We start from the raw sequence: 21,376 nt of genomic DNA on the forward strand, positions 1-21,376 counted from the left end.
AGTGACAGATATGTGGGTTGTTTTTTGTTTGTCTTTTTTTTTTTTTAATTATTCTAGTGACACCGTAACAGCTTGGGGAATGATTGAGCTTAAGTTTGGTTATTCAGGTTTGCAGATGCTGTTCAGTTAGAACAAAGCTACAGGTTGATTAATGTTTTTGAACTTAAAACAAAAAAAGACAAGGTTTTGGGGAAGAGTTGGACGTTTCAGAGCTGTATATAAGACAACGTTGTTCACTCACTCTGAAGAAAGAAAAGTAAGAGTAATAGTGGGGAGCAACTGGTCATATCAGGCCCATGGTTGACCTATGGAAAAGTCTGGTCATTCAGTTAGAGTAGTTACAGTAATACGTGGAATGGTTAAACAGAGTATCTCAGCTAACTGTGTGTAGGCTGATTCACAGGGCAAACTTGCAAGTCAAACATTAGGCTTCAGAAGCAAAACCTATGCAAACAAAAATAATTATTTGCTAGGGTAGGAGGGGCAAAGGTCAAAGCAAGCTGGATGTGCTGAACGGCGCTTTAGGAGCTGCTTGAGGGCTGGTGCGAAGAGGAGCGAAGACTTGTATTTCCTTTCGATCCCTTCCTCTAACGTTATCTTGAGAGTTCTGCTGTGAAATGGTTTAGTGGCTCCGTTCAGAAGATGGCCGATGTTCCGTGTAGCAGAAATGGTTTGCTGTGTAAACCTGGGCAAATGGCTTAATTGTTCCGTGCCTCAGTTTCCCAGTCTGCAAAGCAGGGTTGTAAAACCTCCAAGAGAAGGCTATTGTATTTTGAGGTTCCGTCCTGAAGTTTGAAATTATCTGGCAGCACAGAAGGAGGCTGAAGTATCGTTGTCAGTATTTATTTGAAGAACTTCAGTCTCGTGTCAACCTCACAATTAAACCTTTAAAGAAAACCGTGTATGTGACTCCTAATGAGAAAGTTGTGTAACTCCATTTCTCAGCATGTCAGAGTGAGTCATGGTGTCTTGAAGGGGTGCCAAGAGTCTTATCTTGTCTGTGTCATTTCTCATCTGAATTAGTCTAACGCTATTTATGTTGAGCCCTCTGACGTGTTGTTTCGTCGTCGGGCCGTAGCAAAGCACAACATCTCGGTGGCCTCAGAGAGCAAAGACTTTTGATGGGGTTACTCTTCGTGTGGGATTGCCATGGATTTGCTGTGTAGCAGCTGACCAGCTTAAGTTTCTGCTGCTCGCATACGAAGTTTCTTGTTGCCATGGCTGTCCTCCTCGGCCCAGCTGGGACTATTTACTTTTTCTCAGCCTGGGATTTTGAATGGGAGGCCTTCCTTATTACACTGCTTCCTGTTCATGGCGTTTCCACCTCCCTCCCTCAAATCTCTGTTAGCAAGTTTATGCTGAACTCCATCCAATTTCTAGTATATTCGTCCTTCTTTAATTATTTAGTGTGTTTTCAGCAAAAAGACATTCCGTATGTGCTTTAGACAGTGCGAAGTGGTTTGTTTCTGTTTGGATTCTCAAATACTTGGTTCTCAAACCTGTTCTCAGAATGCTTTGGGAAGTAGTCTTCAGGAAAATGGCTCTCTTGAGAGGGTTTAAATCAACATGTATTTACACTTTACGTATGCCTACAGTTTATCATGTGGTTAGCATATCTGAAATGGTTCACTGAAGCATGCTAGCTAATCATGGGTCCAACTCTGTGCGGGTCATGCTACTGAATCCACTGAGGATAGGGATGTATGTGGAAATAGCCATGCCAATGAGACTCTCACCGAAGTGCAGCCTTGTTCCAGGACCGCTTCGTGAGGAAAAATTTCTTTACTGAAAGAGTGGTGAAACATTGGACCAGGCTGCCCAGGGAAGTGGTTAAGTCCCCATCCCTGGAGGTATTTAAAAGACGGGTAGATGAGGCGCTGAGGGACATGGTTTAGTGGGCATGGTGGTGTTGGGTTGACGGATGGACTCGATGATCTTAGAGGTCTCTTCCAACCTTAATGATTCTATGATTCTATGAACAGTAACTCGCTGCTTTTACGTATCTCGGCTGGTTAAAGGAGACCAGTGTCAGGCTGAAGAACTTTGTCTCTCTCATCTTGCCTGTGTAGAGAAGCGGTTTCCTGACAGTGACGGTTGTTATCCGCTACCTGTGGGCAGTGAGTATCGGGCAAAGAGCGGGCAGTTTCTTTCGGTCTCCTTTCCTTCTGGTCCGCAGGCATCCAGGTTCTTCCATGTTCAGGAACTGGTCTTTACTCTGAATATAAGACACAAAAGAAGATGAGGAGCCAATTTGTGCATATAGAGTAGTTGCTATGTGTTTGGTTTCAACTTTTTATAGAGCTCATGTTTTCTGTCTTTTTTTCCTTCTACTTTTTAAATACTTTTTATTTTCAGATAGTTAGGGACGTACCTTTGTAGGCTAATGTTAAGATTGTATAAATTCCTGGCACCTCTCTATATAGAGCATTTCTGTTTCTTCCCACTGCTCCATCAAGGCCAAATTTCAATTTAGAGGACAAAAACAGAAAAAATGAGCATAGCATTCAAAAAAAAAAAAGGGGGGGGGAAGGTAAGGCCTCATTTCAGGCACATTTTTTTTTCCTTTTGAGAAGGAAGGAGGACTAGATTTGCTGAAGCTCATTAGGGGATTTCTGTTGTTGCTGGTCATTTATCATCAACGTTGCTATTTACAACAAGATTCTTATGTCAATGGAAATTAATTTGAAACTAAGATTCAGGTCAGACTTTATTCATGTTTAAATGGATTTTTCTCTTCCTGTTCATATTTTATGGATAGCTTTTGAAACACAAACCTCCGTGGGTAGCTCCCAGATGAAATATTGTATGAATATTAAAATATATGCCTAATGTATATTTAGGGTAGATTTTATTCTCTTGAAGTTTTAAATTATTTAATTTGTTCATGGAGGGTACAGGCAACCTGTCATGAATGCCACCTCGTGGTCATTTCCTAAATTACAGCTATCGTCTTGGTCATCAAATAACGATTGCCTCTTGTTAAAACTACAAAGTACTTCGAAAACAACGTGAGTTTAATACCTGTTGGTAGCAGTTACCATTAGAGAGAGATTTTCATAAACTTGTGCACTCTAAGTTGCGATAAAGCAGATTTTTTTTTTTTCCCCAGTTAATATTAAGCAGATAGATTAATGCTTAGGGTAACAGTAATGCTGAAAAGAGGCTCAGTGTTTCCTTAGTCATTAAAAAGAATGATTATTAAAATTGGTTAATATCTTTTTTTAAATATCGTTTCCGATATATATTTCAAATCAAATTTATTGAACTGATTAAAAACTGAGTTTATTAATACAGTTTCTGGCATTTTTTTAGGTTATGAAGCAAAATGGGTCATCAGAGATATTAAATAAACTTTATGATACAGCCATGGACAAGCTAGAGGGTGTGAAGAAGGATTACGATGCCCTAAGGAAACGGTACAATGAGAAGATCGCAAGTCACAATACGGATCTGAGCCGCCTAGAACAGGCTGAGGAGGAGAACAGACGTCTTCAGAAACAGATTGACATGTTAATGAAGCAAAGGGACACAGCAATACATTTTCAGCAGCAATATTCGACCTCTCTTAGAAGGTATAATCAGGTTTTGATACCTTCAGATACGCTGAGAAAGCAGTACCAATTCTCACGTAGCATCTTATTTTCTCTGTGATAGAATCACAAATACTTTTCTAACTTTTGTTTCTAAAATTTTTCTCCAGTGTATGTTATCTTGGTGTGAGGAGTAAGCATGCGTTTCTATGTAAGATTTTCTGGAAGGTCCTAGAAGGTGTGATGGGGATGTTTATTTGGAGAAATGGTGTTTTTTCTTGAGAAAAGGATTTCCCAGTAAGGGTTTTGGAATTGTCTGAGGAATTTTAACCATTGTTTAGCTCGTGAGAAAGGGATAGTCTGCTTTTCAAGCTATGTTTATTCTTAGTTGTAGACACAGGAGTCAAATACAACCAAAGTTTTGTTAAACCTCAGACTTAGTGTTCCACACAAACTCCTCAATGGGTGGTGAGTCCATCAACATATATATCTTTATTTAAATATAAAAACCAAGTCAATAGGAGGATATAATTTCTAAAAGGTGTTTAGCAAACGAAGATGTTCTCAAGCATAAGTTAACTTTTCGTGACACTAGAGTTGCAGACTGTGTGGGACTCCGAGACAGAGCTTCAGGCTGGCAGCAGAGTTCACTGGATGCGGTCGTCTGGGAGTCTCGCTTGGCTGCGAAGGTGCTGCTGCTACGAGCAGCGCAAGTGCCAAAGCAGAAGAGCACAGACACTATGTCACACCACACTTAACCTCTCTCTGCTCCTCCTTGATACTAAGCCTACACAGATACCCGTATGGGGTAGGAAGAATGCCAATATACGTAAGGACTCCAAAGAGCATCCGTGGGCGTGTTGAGAATGTTTTCACTGACATAAATTAGGGATAATGCACAGCTCCCACAGACTAATGCCAAAAAAGGTTGTTTTCCACATTGATAGACTTTTAGTATTTCAAAAAGGTGAGATTGAGCATTAGATAATAATGTACACATGAATAGCATGTACACAGTTGTGATACATCTAATTAAGTTATGGGAGAACGTAAGTAATAAGAGCGTAAGTTATGTAACTTAGGCTGCCGTGGATTCCTGTAAGTGAGGGAAAGCCTGATACATGCTACAAGAAACGCTGCAGCCGTGCTGATACATGCAGAAGCTCGACATACTTTTATTATGGCCTTGTGATTTAGGTCTCCTTCTTGAGGAAGGTGTTGTTTGATACCGAGCAGAAGTTGGCTTTAGGAATTTCATGAAAGATACTAATGTTCCTGTGAACCAGTCATCCAGCTAAATTAATATAACTGAACTTCAGGAATTTTTGCCTTTTATTTGGTTGGCTTTGGGTCTGGACTTCTTTTTTACTTGTTTCTATTTATAGCAACTTTTATTTGTCTTATGTTTATACCCTTTCTTCATAACCAAAACCATATTTCTCTGGGTGACTGACCAAAAATTTTTGAAATGTATTTCAGGTGAGTATGGTTTCCAGAATATAAGACTTGCAGTTTGAGGATGAACGGGTCATAAATTGCAGCGCCTTTTTTTTTTTTTTTTTTTAATTAATACCAAGTGTAAACACAGTCAAAATAGGTTTTAAAGAGCAGGAGGAGTAAGACTCCAGTGGTAGCCCAGGTCTCATTTTGAGTGAATCTTTGGCCTTAAAAAATATCAGAGAAATGTTCTGTTCAGCCTTTTTACTTTCATCTGTGGCGTTGTCACAGTTATACACAGCATGTGAATGTTAACCAGGATGATTTAGTTGGTGAATAGTTTGCAGATTACGAATTAGCTGTACCGGCTATCTAATTCCTATGTGCTAAACCTTACCCTACACGTGTGTCTCTGCATTTTGCACGTGGGCTATGGCACTTGGACAGACCTGCCCGTAGTTTGCAATTGCGTTGAATACAAAGCAGGTAGTCCTGGTGAGGGTTCTTTTCAGTGTTGGTTGCTCCTTATAAACCCATGCTTACTGCTACTGACCCGTCTAAAACTGCTGCTTGCAATCCATTCACAACAGTTGTTAGAAATGGGCTTTCTCTACAGAAGGCATCTGTGAAAATGTGATCCAGCTGCCTGTATTTCCTCCCTGGGAGGCAATGCAAGGTCAAGCAGGACCAAGGTTTTTCAGCTGGAACTTTGCTTTCAGGTTTTCACGCAGGTTTTATCACTATTTAATATGAATGTCCCTCTATGGCAGAGACTTTCCTTTCTGATCAATTCCTCATGCTAGTATGCTTGTCGTGCTGTGGTTTTTTTCTGCTGGGTTTTTTCCTTCCTTACTGACGACATTTTTTTTGTTTGGCAAACATTGCCTTAAATCTTTTCTCCTCCCCTCTCTCCTGTATCTTCCCAGTGTTGTCCTTGATTTGACCCCCGAATAGTTTTCAGATGTACTGTGGATTCTTACATGGCAGTGAGGTTGTTTGGCATAGTCTCTATCTTAGATTTCCGATATATCCTTGTATTTCTCCTATAGTATATTCTTCTTACCTTCATGCTCACAGTTTTGAAAAGACAAAAGAAATTCAGATTGTAATATGTTAGGTCTTCTGTATTGCCAGCCCGATGATCTCTTAAACTGAAGAGCTTCCCGAAAGGAGCAGGGTGGTGGTTTTGGAATTACTGGCCGATGCCTGAGCAGTGCTATGGCAATGCTTTGAATACACCGAGGCTTTCAAGGAAGTATTTGAAATTGAGTTTACAGCTCTCTCTTGGGAAAGGTCAGGCAACACGCTGGATTAGACAAGAAATTGCACTTTTAAACGGGGGGCGGGGTGAGAGAGAATGAAGTCTGCCAGAGGTTTGTGGGCACCTGCAATTTGGATAACCCTCAAAGTCCCTCAGGTTAGGTACAGTGTTTCCATCAATGGCGTGTACCTGGGAGGTTTGGAAAAAACGTGCAAGGAAATCTTAGTGTCCACTTGTGGTAAAACACTGCTCTCAGGAGAAGTTCCTTTTCAAACCTAATTGTGAACTTGTCTGTGGAATTATATTCCCACTTTTAAGAATGCTTTGTCAATATAAACGCAAAAGTTAATAGTTCTAAAATGAACTTTATGTCCTTTTTTTGATTGTGCCATACTTCAGTAGGTTGTAGTGATAAAATGCATGTGTTTCGTCTGTGTTAAATTTTTAAAAATTACTTTTGACAGCTTAAGATGTTTTGCATTTCAGTTGTACTGGATGACCTGCTGATGAAAACAAACAGTAATGTTTGAATTACCTGTTTTTAGTTCCATTGTCTGCATTTTTATTGTAAACCCACTTTTTTTTTTCTCCTCTAAATTGTCCATTACCAACCTTGTGGCATATTTCGGCATGTGGAAGTTGTTCTGTTTTTTCCATTTTCTGCATTTGTTTCCTTTCTTCCCACATGCCTGGGAGTGTGTGTTGGGTGAAGGAATTAACTTCTAAGATGAGCAGAGCTCAACGCAGTAAATAAGGTTAAACTTGTGCTATTAAATAATGGCAATGTTTTGCATTCCTTTTAGAATAATTTGATAGAAACTTACTTTTAATAATTAAACTAACTCTAAATTATTTCTAATAATTTTTATGTTTCAGTTCCTTAAAGAGGTTCTCTAATATTCCTAAAGGTTCACTAATATTCCTAAGGCAATAATTAGTCTAACTTTTATTTTGCAGCACTGAGAGTACGTTGTCGAAGCTGTCCTCTGCGGTTGTGTTTTACCAGTGCACACATTTGGTTGTCCAGCCAAATCCTTAATGTATGAAAAAGGAAAATGAGGAACAAGTATCTTATTGGCATTTCTGCTTCTTTTTAGATTCGAATCAGTACAGCAGGAACTAAGCAACGCCACAGCACAAAACAAAGAGTTGCAGAGAGAGATGGAGCGATTACAGTCGGAGGTGACAAGGTTCAAAACAATGCAGCTGAAAGCAGCAAAGGATGCAGAAAAATACAAGGAAGAAAGGGATTCAGTTTTCAATGAATACCGCCTCATAATGAGTGAGAGAGATCAAGTAATTAAAGAGGTAGATAAGCTTCAAACAGAGCTGGAGCTTGCGGAGTCCAAACTGAAGAACACTTCTTCTGAGAAGCGAGTGGCTAGTGAAGAGATGGAAGCTTTAAGACAGGTACTAACCTGTTATTTCGATGGGGAAGGGAAATGGGTGTACATTATCGATGCTAGAATCAGAAATGTATGACTGATTAATGGAAAACAGGAATGCACTGCAAAGAGGAAATTCCGTGCTGATGTTTTCTTACAGCAGTCCTTTCTACTATCAGTTTATTAAGGCTGCATGTTTGAATGGAGTACCTGTCAGTTGAAATTTGCTGTTCACTTGACTTAATTCTGTTCTGCTGATTATAAATCCTTCCTTTACTGCATTAGTCTTCTATGCCTTTTCAAGTAATGCTCTCTGTACCAATATAGCTCTAAATATTCATTATTTTTAACTTCTAACCTCTACAGGAACCACTGGATACTATCTACTATGACTTAAGACGGTACATGATAAAGTAGTCTCAAATATTTACGCAAAGCCTGTGCTGACATGCATGTTCTTACTCATTTGCCCTCCTTCTGCCTTTAAGTTAAAGAGGATATTTTGAAGATTTTTCGCTAGAACTCAGGCATGCCTTAAATTGTGTGAAACCAGAACTTTGTATTTGTCAGCAATATGTTCTTGAAATGCTTATATCACAACCATGTTATAATGATGCTGTTAAGATTTCCAAAACACAATTTTACTGCTCGGTTTCATTTCAGCTGACATGCATTGACTTGACCCTTTGGTTTACAAATACTTAATTTAGCATGAAATAGATACAAGCAAATGTATTCCATTGCCTATAAATCTCATTTTACTTTTTTCACAGCATTACATTTGAACAGAATGCCCTTTACGAAAAATTAAGGTGTGGAGCTTTTTTTTAAATCACACCATTGTTAAGGGACATAATGTGGATTGTGACATACGGCATCAGAGCTTTTAAAAATAATTAACTTCTGGTTTTAAGGATTCATAGTTTTCACCCCTGCGTATTTGCCAGCTAAGTAATTTAGCTTCTGCAGTGAGTGAGGTTTTAATACGTGTTTCGTACCCGTTCTACTTTCATCAAAGCCATTAGGCCAATAGAAATGTCTGTTGTTGATTTCAGTGGAATCAACAATTCCTTAGCAGGGTAGCTGCTAAGGAATACGGATGGAAATGGCCACAATTAGTCGTTCTGCTCCAATTTGTTATATCTGTCATTGTGGCACTATGCGTAATTTGCCAAAGTGATTTAAGGGGCAGGAAATTGAAATTTTAAATACTTGGCTGTTCCCTCCTACCTAGATGTCTTGAAGGGGTGTTTGAGTAAGAACAGGAAAGAGCCTAGGACTGGTAAGCGAGATGCTGGCAGGGCGCAGACATGCATTTTTCTTCACCCCCAGAACTGGCCCATCAGCAGGCAGAAATCGCTGCTTCTATAATGTACTAAGAGGTGTAAAATAGCAGTACTGTGAGTTTTCTTTTTGTTCCCATTTTCCTTTCCTGTAGCTATGACTCTTCTGCTTGTGGGCAGGTATGTTACTGTCTCACATAGTACTGGCTCGCTGCAGCTGCATTTATTGCATTAAGGGATTTTCTAGTTATGGCAAGGCAAATGCTTGAAAGGTTGAAAAAACGTATTGATCAAGTGATACGTTCACTTGAAATAGTTTCCTGAAAAATGCCTCTACATAAGTGGGATTATCCCATCAGTGAATAGGTTGTCTGGTGCTTGCCAAAATGTAGCTTAACGTTCTTTGCTCTCCTTGTGAGGTATAGCAGCTTTACGTGCCCTGTTACATAGCACCCATTGACTGATTGAAACAGCATTGAATCCATTTAGGTCGTTTTATATGTAGTTTCTTCCATGAAACTTGTGTTTGCTAGTGTACCTTTTGTGTCCCAAAGAAATGCAAAAGCCACTGAAATGGAGAAGAGGTTGGTTGAGGTTGAAGAGGCATTATATTATGAGCAGTTGCTGATGAGGTCACTCAGTCAATTTACTAGTTAGGTATTTAAGCTTTATTGGTCACACATGCCCAAACATAATGGGTTAATTTACATCCAAAATGTAATAATTGTCTGGCATTTATAGCTGATAGAAGAAATCTCAGGATTTCGCACTATGGGATTAAGTTCTCGTGAGTTTGGCCACTCAGAGCTAGGGATTAGATGTTATAGATCTCCCCCTCTACTTGCCCAGTGGTGTTTTTGTTTGGCATAATCTTTTGCTCCAGCATATACTTAGAATGTTGTGTTTCATCTCCAGTGGTAGTCAGCTTTCCCCTCTGTTTAATAGACCTGTTGTATTTTATCCCGTATGAGGTTACTGCACTATATTCAGATGCGAGAACTTCCTTCAAACATAAGAATCCTGCACAAATTCGGAATCGTTCTTCAAACCAAACCACTCTAATGTTTCCAAACAGAAGCTGTTCTAATCAGCGCCAAATGGCACGTTGCCCTGTGCTGTCATGTTGTAATTTTGTGCAAACGTCACAGGAAAAAGACAGAGGTGAAATTTTACTACTGACCACCGGAGGCAATGGCTGCTCTTACTCAGATAGTTTATATCGAGCATGCTGGAATAAACTGTGGCAATGTGTATTTTTCCCAATCACCTTAAAGTACTGTAAACTCCTGTTTAATGAAGGGCTTTCTGGGAACTTTCCCTCTGCCTTGGTACTTGATGACTTTCATCTCTGCTGCATGCTGGAAAAGACTTAATAAGTTGTATAAACAGAAATTGTAGAGGGAAAATAGAATGGAAGTCAGTGTATGACATGGTGTCTTTCTATCCTTAAGTGTTTGGACCCTTTTCTTCTTTTGCTTTTCAGATGTCGGCTGTCTCTGGTAATCTTTTTGAGATCAAAACATCAATAGCTTCCAGCTAGGAGTGCCTGTATGTAGAAGGACTTCCTTGTAGCTGTTGGCTGAATGCTTCTAGAGAGCTGGACCATCTAGAAATTTAGTGGCATGAAATTCAACTGTTTCAATGCCTTATTCTTCCAATAGGAAGTCTAGTATAAACTATTTTAAAAGGACAGATTGTATTTTAGAGCTACATTTTACTCATCTTTTTTATTATGATGCAGTTGAATTCCACATTTAGTAAGATGTACTGTCGTTCTGCTTTACGGTATACTGTAGTTTTATCTCTGAACATTCTGTAGTTTGCACATGGTGTCTTATTGGCATGTGACTTTAATGTCCCTTTAAAAGTTATGAGGAAGCTATAAGATACTTATGTAGCTGGGTTGTCTAAATTATTTCAGTCCTATAAAATGGAGGCAGTTGCTTAAAAATATTTGCAATATATTCTTACCCTTTGTCATATTTAAAGCCTTTTTTTTCAAACACAGAGTCTGACTGATTAATAACCTTCCCTCATTTAGGTTCCTCAAAACTGTGAGTGCTCTCAGATTCTTGCTTACTTTTGACATAGCACTGTGCTAATGTGATGGTGTGATATCTTTAATACCACATTTAATATTTTTTGCTAGTACTTACTTGTATGTAATGTGAGCACAGTCTGTTCTGCTCCCATTTTTCAGAACATTAGCGGTAAACTGTCTAGGCTTTTAAGGTGTCAGTGTGTTATCCAGTTGTAAAGATGAACTACTTCCTTCTGTACTTAACCTACTGCAAACAATGGATCTTGTTTTAGGAGCTAAACTCAGCTCTAGTGGAAAGAGACCGAGCAATTTGTGAGAGGAATGAGTTGCTGGAAAAATACTGTCACGAAGTGAAGGACAAAGCTGAGGCCCAGAAGGAACTTGACCAGGCTTGCAAGGATATAGAGACGGTGAAGGAAGAAAGAGATGTTGCCAGGAAAGAGAGAACAGAAGCTATCATCCAGAGAGACCACCTGCTAAGGGAATATTATCAAGCCCGTCAGGTATTGCAAGTCTTCACAGATGACTTTTTCTTTCTCAGCTTCGAAGGGTCAGTAGTTTTCAAGAGAGTAGTTAAAGGTCTGGGCGCATTGGGTGTCTTCCCCCTTTCCCCAAGTCACTCTAAAATACCTGCATATAAACGCATGTACGTTCTTCAAGACGTAGTGACGGAACTGCTTGTTTGAAAGACATACAGTCACGCTTCGTATTAAGTTTCTGTTTGTAAAAATAAATGGCAAATAAAATATTATGATCCAGCAGGTGGCTAGGCAGTTTATTACCTGCTGGTAGGCTTGTTGCCATCTATAATGTGTGTTGTTCATGCCTGTGACCTGCTCAGGATGTTAGCTTTTTCTAATGCTTTGTAAAGGAAGTTAATTGAAGTGTGATTGTAAATTTTCTAACCTGTACGCGTTCTTAGTATAAATATGCTATTCGGACTATTTATGTCTCTGTGGGTAGTAACAGTCTTACAATGCTGCACACTTACTGGTGCTCTTGTCTTGTCTGCGATACTAAACATCAATCCACATACAACTGTAAATGCTTGCATATAATGTAGTATGACAATGCATAGTATCCCAACTTTTTTATGCTCATGAAATAACTAAGGAATACAAAATTATTTAATATTAAACTAGATATTTTGGGTTGTTTTCATTAAACTCGTATTCTCTTTTCATTGAATATCAACCCTTGACCAGTACAAAAAAAGTTTTTAGTCTTGCCTGTCACACTGATTTTTCCAATCCCGAATGAGTGTGTGGGGAAACAATTAAACTGTGTTTTCAGTTGTACTGGGAATAAATCTTTCGTTGTGTTTGATTCTTCATGGCCAAACCAGTGGGATTTTGGAAACTTGCGCTCTTCTCAAGGAAGCCGAGCAAGCTTGAGCGAGCTTTGCTGTGACTTAGCAATGGACCTGCTCAGCTGCTCACCTTTGGCAGATTCCAAATCAGAATTGACATTTCAAATATAAATGTCTGTGTGTTGATCTGAGTGGGTTTTTTGATTGTCTTTTTCCTGCCAGTGGACTGGAAGAGAAGAAAGCGATCCTTGGAAATGAGAGAGACAATCAAAAGGCCAGACATGACTTTTCATAGCCTCTGTTTGGTCTTATTTGTTGCAATTTTTATTTTTTAATGTTGAGGTGAGAAAGTAAACCTGGGGTTTAAGGTTCTGTGCTCTCTTATTTTTTAACACAATTATAACTCATTTAGAGAAAAAAAGAGCCTTTAAAGTGTGTTAATTGTGACTCAGTAGTATCTCTTTGATATACATGCATTCAGGTCTTAGAAACATTCCTCCCAAGTTTAATCTTTAATCAAATGACAAGTCTAGTGAGATTTATTAGAGTTGTTTATATTCTTGAAATTAACCACACACAGTTGTTTGCAAGCCCATGGCCTTCAGTGTTTGTGGTGGGCTGTACCGTTGTAGTTGGCTTGTGTTTATTGTGCTGTGAGCTTGGAGTATTCTCTGTGTATCTGTCCTACTATTGTCACCATCTCTCATGTTCAAAACAGAGAATGTTAGAGGAACAAGTTAATTTAGAAAGAAAATAATTCTTATCTAAACCAAGAAACATTCAAACAAAACTTTTTTGGAATTCCATTTCTCTGCTTTGGAGTTAAGGGACCTATGTAATCACAAGCCTGTGTTGTGAACGTGTACATCTAGTTGTCCCAGGGTAAAAAACAGATATTAATGCACGAAATCTGTGTTGTAACTGCTTATATTAGTATATCTGACTTGTAAATATCCTTGAAGTTTTTTTCTGTCTGCTGAGCAGAACAAGATAGAAGCATGGAATGTCATATCTGAAATACAGAATGTTCACTCATGTCATTTTGAAGTGAGGATTCTTATTCACGTAGATTGTATTCACACAAATTCGTGTGCCGCTGAATGAAATATATTACAACAGTTTTTATCCTTTTTTCTTCACCCGAAGTTGCCATTAAGATAAATGAACATTTTTCATGAAAACATGAGAATTGAATACCTCAGGTAACACACATACAGTAAAGGCTGTTTGTGCATACTTACTGAAAAATTGTGCCTAAAATACTTATCTGTTTCTTAATTCCTAGATACAAGATTCTGCTACCCTAGACATAGAAAGAGCAAACAAAGAAATTGAAATGCTTCGGAAACAATATGAGGCAATGTCACAAGAACTAAAGGAAGCTGTCCAGGAAGCAGAAGTAGCCAAGTGTAGGAGAGATTGGGCCTTTCAAGAGCGGGATAAGATTGTTGCAGAAAGGGAAAGTATACGGTAAACGAATGCTAGATGGTACATGAGTGATCTTTGCAACACCTTGTGTGCAGCTGATGCAATTCTAGGACTTGCTGGGTTTTGCTAGCACTTTCTTCAACTTGTTGGAACTTCTGCATTAGCTGTCACAGGGTGATTTTTTTTTTTTTTTAAAGTTGAGGGCACCTTACAAGATAGTTTGCTTTGTCTGTGCTCTCATGCCCATAATATGTCTCTAGTAAATACCATAGAGCCTAACAGCACTGCTACGTAAGAACAACAAAGTATGCATTCTTTTAGGCATGATATACCTAATCCTGCTATAGCTATAGTCCTGCAAATAATTCTTTACCTGCGGGGACGTTTCACAAGCAGTACCCAACATATTTGCTACTAAACATATGTAAGGAACTAAGGGAAAATATTTATCGGGGTTTTTTTTCTGCTAGCTTAAAGAAGATAAGTAGAAATAAAGTTTTGAAAGGGATGAAGAAAGTTTGTTATCTTGACAAGCTTTTCCTTAAGACCTAGCATATGTAATTTTTTTCTTCCTTATACTTTTTTTTTTGAGTGAGAGAGATCTTTTGAAACGGCTTTTTTAAATTTTGCATTAACTATACAATGTGGTAAAACTAGTTTGTTACTTAGATAGGGTTTTAAGTAGCTAAATGGAAAATTCTTTGCTTTTGAAGGACTTTGTGTGACAACTTAAGGAGGGAGAGAGACCGGGCTGTGAGTGACTTGGCTGAAGCTCTTCGCAATCTGGATGACATGAGAAAGCAGAAGAACGACGCTGTGCGTGAACTGAAGGAACTGAAGTATGTTAGAGAAATGATCAAACTGCGTGGAAGTTTGTGATTAAATCCTTGGTTTGTTAGCTGTGTTTGCAAGTCAATCATATGCTGTTATAGCTGTGGGGCAGCAGGTATTCATGATATTGTGTGGGCAAACACTGCCTATATTTTTAGATATTTTGGAAATTACTGTGGTGGGCCAGATCCTAAGTCTTACTATCTTAACCTTTTTATCTTATTAATGAGACACATATTCTAATCTTTGTACTGTGGAGATACACTGAAGCAATAGGGGATTCTTTCACTGAAGTTGAATTAACTGCAGTTTAGTTCTTCCCAACTGTTTTCTCACTGGTTTATGAACGCAAGGAAGATGTGCATCATACGTCATCGCAACGGGTTGTGGACGAGGCTTTGCTGTCGGTATTTATCATGCCTCACGTGCCTGATGCACAGCGTACTGATGCAGCTCATCTGAGGGTAAATTTAATGCATTTGGGGAGATGTTAGAAACCTAGTTGTGCACTTCAGTCGTGTAAAAACAATGCAAAAAATGTAAGACTATCTTAGGACAACATACAGAAAAGGAAAGTCGATTCGATGGCAGCCCAAGAATATTGGAAAGAAGGAAGCACGGGGCAAATTCCTGGCACAGCTTGGATTTTTGATTTAGAAAACAAAATATAAGGTATCTCATGATGAAAACATTATGTATCAGTTTATTTACAAGGGTTGTCTGTCTGTAAATATTTTTTTCTTTGCCTAGGGAGAAGATGGAGAATCAGTTGGAAAAGGAGGCCAGATTCCGTCAATTGATGGCCCATAGCTCCCATGACTCAGCCATAGACACAGATTCTCTGGAATGGGAAACAGAAGTGGTAGAATTTGAAAAAGACAGAGTAAGTAAAAAACACGAACTGCATTGTCTTGTATATTGGATAGCTTTGAAGTCAATTATAACATCTCGATACTAGGTATGATTAAAAATAACTCGTCTGGTTTTTTTTTTTAGTTCTTTATTGGTGTTGTACTAGGAACCACACACACATACGCAGCAAGTGCGGTGCTGTCTGTCTGGAAGTAGTTGACAAAACCAAGCTGTTACGCACAAGCTTTGTATTTTTCTTCATATGCATTATAAATAAAAATAGTTCCTCCATCTGATCTTGCAGGGTACCCGGGTTCGTGTATTATAAAAAATGTTTTAAGTGAAACACTTACTGTTCTTGAAGTTAGTGATTCATTGCAGAAATGGCAGTGCTAAGGCAGCTAAAACTTAAGATGTGATGGAAACACTGACATCAGAGAGCCCAGTCCTCTACTCTTGCAGGCAACATGACTTATAATCTATGCATAAAATAGCTAAGCTTTTACATGAAGTTCTTTCTCCTCCTTTTGCTCAGATTTGCTGATTAGAAATTTTAAAGTATTAAAAATATTTATGATGGACATATATTTTAGGGCAACATTGCCCTTCAGCTTAAAAATCTGGGATGAAAGGAGATGCTAATCTCCCTTGCTTGTCTGTAGAGGGAGATAAATCCCTTTTCCATTTTGGCATATTATGTTCTTATGTTTAGCTTTCCAGATAACCTCTACATCCTTTCATTATCCTAGTAGTATTTTTCTCCATTTAATTTTATTTTTCTTCATTGTAGTCTAGAATTTTTATTTCACAGCTTTGTATGCAAGTCTTGAATGCTGTTCTATTTGAAGTTCTTGGCTGGCACATCACATCGTTTGCTAATAGTAATTTATTTGACCACATAGAACACACAGGTGGTCTTCCAGATTGTGTTTCATTTATAACAGCTTCTGCATATACCAGAATTTCTTTCTCATTCCTGAATGACAAAGTTTGTCATTTAATGCTGTCAAATTAAATCCCTTTTTTTTTTTACTGCACTATTTGGGGTCATTTTTTTTTATGATCTTCCAATCTGTCTGTGTTTGGACATTGCATCCCAACAGAATCACTACGACATTCCTTTTTTTGATACTGAAAATATTATTTAGTATCATTATATGTTGAAATATATAGATTTAAAAGACTATGTGAACTGAGTAGCAATGCTGATCCATCAGGACCACCGTCTGTAAGTTCTTTCTGGGATAACAATTCCCCTTTCACCATGCTTTTTCATCTCTTTTGACCAGCTCCTTCACCATTGGATTTTGTGCACTGCCATCTTCTCTATTTTAACTGATAACTAATAATTTCAATTTTCCATTGTCTGGAAAACTAGGTAGCAAGTCTAGCATATGCTGTACCTGTAGTAAACAACATTGCAACCCGATGAATTTTCCATTCGTGTGCAGTTATTTAGTTACTCTTTACTTCAAGGATTGTTGGCAATACTGAGATCAAATGCGCCAACTTTGTCATTCGAATATACGTTTCCCTTTCCTAAACATAGGGATTAAACGTGCTGCTATCAAATTATAGTAGTAATATTGTGCCAGCCTTGATTGATATGTGGGAAAATCATTGCTGACCTACCAGCATTTGACTTCCAGGATGGAGATTGTAGAGTTGAATAAATTTAAATCCTTTTATTTTTGCATCAGCTTCACCTGTCTGCTTAAGCTCGTGTTCTACATAATCACTCAGCTCAAAACTGAAAGAAATAATACTCATTTTTCAGCTCTGAGGCTGTGCAATGATACTGTGATCTCTGCTTGATCTTTATTTTATGGCAGTCCCATGCTCTTCCCTATGAACTTTCTTCTTATGCAGAATCATAGGATTTTAGTATATTTAGTATATTTTTGGCAGGTTTAGCTCAACTTTATTTCTGGTCAATATTCATGTTTTTGCATGAATTGAGCTTCCCTGAAGACTTTCTGCTGTTCTGATTTTAAGGGGATTAGTCATTGAACCATGTCTAGAAGCACGCCTTACACATCTGATTTAAGCTCTATTTAGTGTTTGCACATTAGATTTTAAATTTCAAGTATCATCTTCCTTCAGTATGCTGAGATGGTTGGTCCAGTTGATTTCAAGTAGAGTTCTCTAATTTTTATAAGTGTACTATTTAACACTGAGAATAGCAATAATAAATCAGTTTGTGATCAGTTGGTCCCAGTTTATTTTCTTTAATTTTTTTTTTTTTTTTTTAAATACAGTGATCTTGCCATTTACCAAAGCAAACACTAAATTAAAATTTCCCTGTTTGGTTCAATGACTGATTTGTTAAAGATGTTTATCACTTTTCACATCGAGGATGTTCTGTTTTGGGCCAGGGTTGGTAGAATATTGCCTCTAATCTGTATTTAGAAATGGTCCCCCATAATGTTAGAGCTTTCATTCTTGTTTACTTCTGGTCTTTAGCCGTATCAAAGCGGACATCTTTCTGAGTTCATCACTAAGACACAATGCTGTTTCCTTACCTTTTACAATTGGTTTTTTTTTCCCCAAGTAATGCCCATTCCTGGGGAACATGTCCTTGTTCTCTCATTACACACCCAGCATCATACCTTAAAACAGGCTATACGTGTCTGAACGTGATTTCTTGCATGCTCTTCTGCTTTCCTATTCCTCTTTGGTGAAATTCCCCTTCTGCATTATTTCAGCCTTAATCTGAGAGAGAGAAGGATCGTTCTAATGCCAGAGGATGCCTAATAACTAATGGAATTGGGAGCTTAAATAGAAACACTTGTGTAGAACAGGTATCCTGTAAATATAAGTGCCTAGTACAAACATGCAGTAATGCCTCCTGCTAACACACAGCATCACGATGAGTTACTTGTTGAGTAAGTTGTATTATTAAGTAAGTATTATTAACAAGTTGAGTCACTTGTTAATAATATTTATTAGGACGATATGGACTTGAAAGCACTTGGTTTTGATGTGGCAGAAGGTGTGAATGAACCGTACCTCCCTGGAGACTGTGGGATCTTCGTTACCAAAGTAGACAAAGGAAGTATCGCTGATGGTCGATTAAGGTAGGGTTTGACTTTGGAAGATACTCGTCTTTTGTTGGTCATAATAAACTAAATATGAGCATATTGTAAATTGTCTTTGTTTTTTCCCATTTTTTTTTAAAGTTCTTTTTTATCATTAGTCATGTGTATATTATTAATGTGGGTTGGGAAATTGCCCTGAGAAGACCAATGCCTAAAAGCATTACAGAAATTAAATGCTATTTGACTCATCCCTTAAAACTCACCAGGATTTGAAATGTTCTTTGTTTCTCTGTGTCTCACCTACTCTGTTTATTATCTCCTCAAACTTTGATATGTTTATTTAAATTTTGGGAAAGACATGAGGTTGAGCTGTTGGGGGAGGCCAAGGCGAAAGGAGAGTAGAACAAGAGATAATTTGAAACCCGCTCCTGTTCTTAGGGTCGATAGCAGGTTTTTAACCACTCTACTCTACTCTTTAAAAGAGTTGCTTTTAAATAAGGAGTAGTCATTACTGATTTGAGGATATACTTTTGCTAGCGAAGTGCAGACTAGAAGTCCTGGTTTTCATTTAGCTGCTATTTAATGCTTTCTCAGGAATGGAGAACTCCAGATAATTAAGGATTAGCATATTGAGATCAGCTCCGTTGCATCCCTTTTCATGCCTGTTATTCATGCGCTGCGTCCAGCAAAGTATGTTTCTAACACCGACCTGCTTATTTCTGTTTATCTGCCAGAGTGAATGATTGGTTACTGAAGATAAATGATGTAGATCTTACTAATAAGGATAAAAAGCAAGTTATAAAAGCTGTTCTAAATGGAGGAGGTGTTATTAACATGGTGGTTCGAAGAAGAAAGTCCTTAGGTGGGCGAGTGATAACACCTCTTCACATCAATGTTTCTGGACATAAAGGTAATGGCTATAAAGGCTGTATATAAATGGTACGTGTTTGTTCAGCCAAAAATGGCTTGACGTAAAGGTACATGTTCTGAGCCTCTGCTTAAATCCCACTTAAACTGTTGCTACCTCCTAGATAGGGATTTTCATTAATTGTCTTTTAGCAAACTAAGAATGCTCATATTGATGGTAGCTTTATTCTGTAAGTACAGGTTTTCTATTTTGTTCTTGGGTGGGTTTTTTGTTTGTTTTTTAATACTTAGTTCTAGTTAGCTGCCTGTTTGGAGTGTTACTGGGAGTCTAAACAAGACTCTTAAAGCCATCAGTCACCCCAGCTTTGTAAGATTATATTAATTTTTGGGATATATCCCTATTTTCCCCCACTGCGTTCTTACTTCTTTAAATGGGTTTTCAGAAATTGAAATTCAGTTGGTTTGGTAGTTACATTTCTTTCTCACGCAGGCAGGTCAGACATGCTTTTTGAGCAAGGTATTCAAATTGCAGGAGTAAATTCATGTTTATTGTGTGTATTTCAGATAGTGGGGTCAGTCTAGAAAATGGAGTATTTGTTGCTGCTGTTGTGCCCGGAAGCCCAGCTGCCAAAGAGGGTTCCCTTACTGTGGGAGATAGAATAATTGCTGTGAGTCTTAAGAATGCATTCTCCTTTTTTTATTTTTTATTTATTTTAAAGTGTTATCATTGATGCTACTCTTTAAGATCCCAAACTTTCCAATTAATTTTTTACTTCCACTGTATTATACCCTTTTTGCATATTTACTGAGTATTTATTATAAATCAGTGTGTGTGTAGGCCGAGTGATTAAATAACGTGCAGGTTATTTGCTACACTTAGTTCATATGAGAATTGTTGACAGAGACACTGACTTACTCTTCACCCTTGGCTTATATATAATGATACTTGTGATTTTTATACTGAATAGGAAAGGTCAGTTCCAAAAAGACATCCCTTGGCTGGATGAAAGGTTTCTTGTCTTTTAAATTACGATATCGCAGATGTCATCCTTTTGGAGGGGAAGTTTTTCCCTGTGTGCATTTGCAGCCTTAAACGACCTGTCTGATGCATGAACTCCTGTGAAACGGAAGGTGATTACTGTCGATGTACAAATGCGTAGAGGCTAATGTAGTGAAACAAGTGGTGTTGCACTGTATCTCTAGTAGGAATAGCAAAATTGTAGTTGAGGCTTGGTTGGTTTTTTTTTTTTAGGGGAGAATGGAAAAAGACAGGACAAGGTCAACCAGACTTCAGTCACGTATACATATAAAACTAGTGTTTTCCCTGTCTCAGAGATGCTACCTTAAGATGCTCCCCACCTGCTACCTTTGATTTACAGATGTCTGTTTTGGTTTTTTTGTGTTTAGATCAATGGCATTGCACTAGATAATAAGTCGCTTACTGAATGTGAAGCTTTGCTACGAAACTGTAGGGATTCCCTTACCCTGTCACTTATGAAGGTGAGTAGGAGAAGCTAAATCCGCAGAATTTTCTTGAACTTGTACAGAATTATTTTAGTTGTTCAGGGAAGGGTATATGAAAAAATACACCATCGTGGGAAAGTCTCTGCTAAAAATAAGACCATCTGGATGCATTTCACTGGTGGTACACCCAACGGTTATTTCCAAAGTAAGGCTATTGTGGCATCTGGTAGGAAATGAAACTTATTTATTGTTCTTCTTTCCCATTTGTTTGCTGGTCACGTGAAATTACTTCCAGCACAATTGCTTCTTTCTTCCTGGTTTCTGCTTCAGAGCTGCAGCAGTTTTGTACACGAAAGGTAAACTGCCTCCTGACTACAGAAGGGTTTGCTTTTAGTCAGGAGGGAGTTGCGCAGAAAACTGAACTCTGGCTATCATGAGGATTAAGTACAAGGCTTTCTTTTTCAGGCTTATCGCTATAAAAATACTATTCTGTTTTGCTTATTGAGGTTAGAAGCCCATTATGCTGGGCCTGTCACATGGCCTTTATGAGTGATAATTCCAGCTTCAGAGAGCTTGAGGTTTTAAGAAAGTAAAAAGATGAAATGTTTGAGGGAAAATGGGCAATGAAAGATGACTTACTAGCATCACTT

General features: G+C 38.2%; 1 protein-coding gene across 1 annotated transcript in view; it reads left to right on the top strand.

Moving 5' to 3' along the window:
• DLG5 (discs, large homolog 5 (Drosophila)) overlaps window positions 1–21,376 on the top strand; it is a 70,201-nt gene that overhangs the window by 22,256 nt on the left and 26,569 nt on the right. The window contains exons 5-14 of the mRNA XM_009328722.1: window positions 3,313–3,572; window positions 7,326–7,638; window positions 11,210–11,440; window positions 13,532–13,716; window positions 14,388–14,513; window positions 15,256–15,388; window positions 18,307–18,434; window positions 19,130–19,305; window positions 19,827–19,930; window positions 20,670–20,762. Coding sequence (XP_009326997.1) covers window positions 3,313–3,572; window positions 7,326–7,638; window positions 11,210–11,440; window positions 13,532–13,716; window positions 14,388–14,513; window positions 15,256–15,388; window positions 18,307–18,434; window positions 19,130–19,305; window positions 19,827–19,930; window positions 20,670–20,762 — 1,749 coding nt within the window. The remainder of the gene's footprint in view (window positions 1–3,312; window positions 3,573–7,325; window positions 7,639–11,209; window positions 11,441–13,531; window positions 13,717–14,387; window positions 14,514–15,255; window positions 15,389–18,306; window positions 18,435–19,129; window positions 19,306–19,826; window positions 19,931–20,669; window positions 20,763–21,376) is intronic.

Source organism: Pygoscelis adeliae, unplaced genomic scaffold, assembly GCF_000699105.1.
Source record: "Pygoscelis adeliae isolate BGI_AS28 unplaced genomic scaffold, ASM69910v1 Scaffold16, whole genome shotgun sequence".
NCBI lineage: Eukaryota > Metazoa > Chordata > Aves > Sphenisciformes > Spheniscidae > Pygoscelis > Pygoscelis adeliae.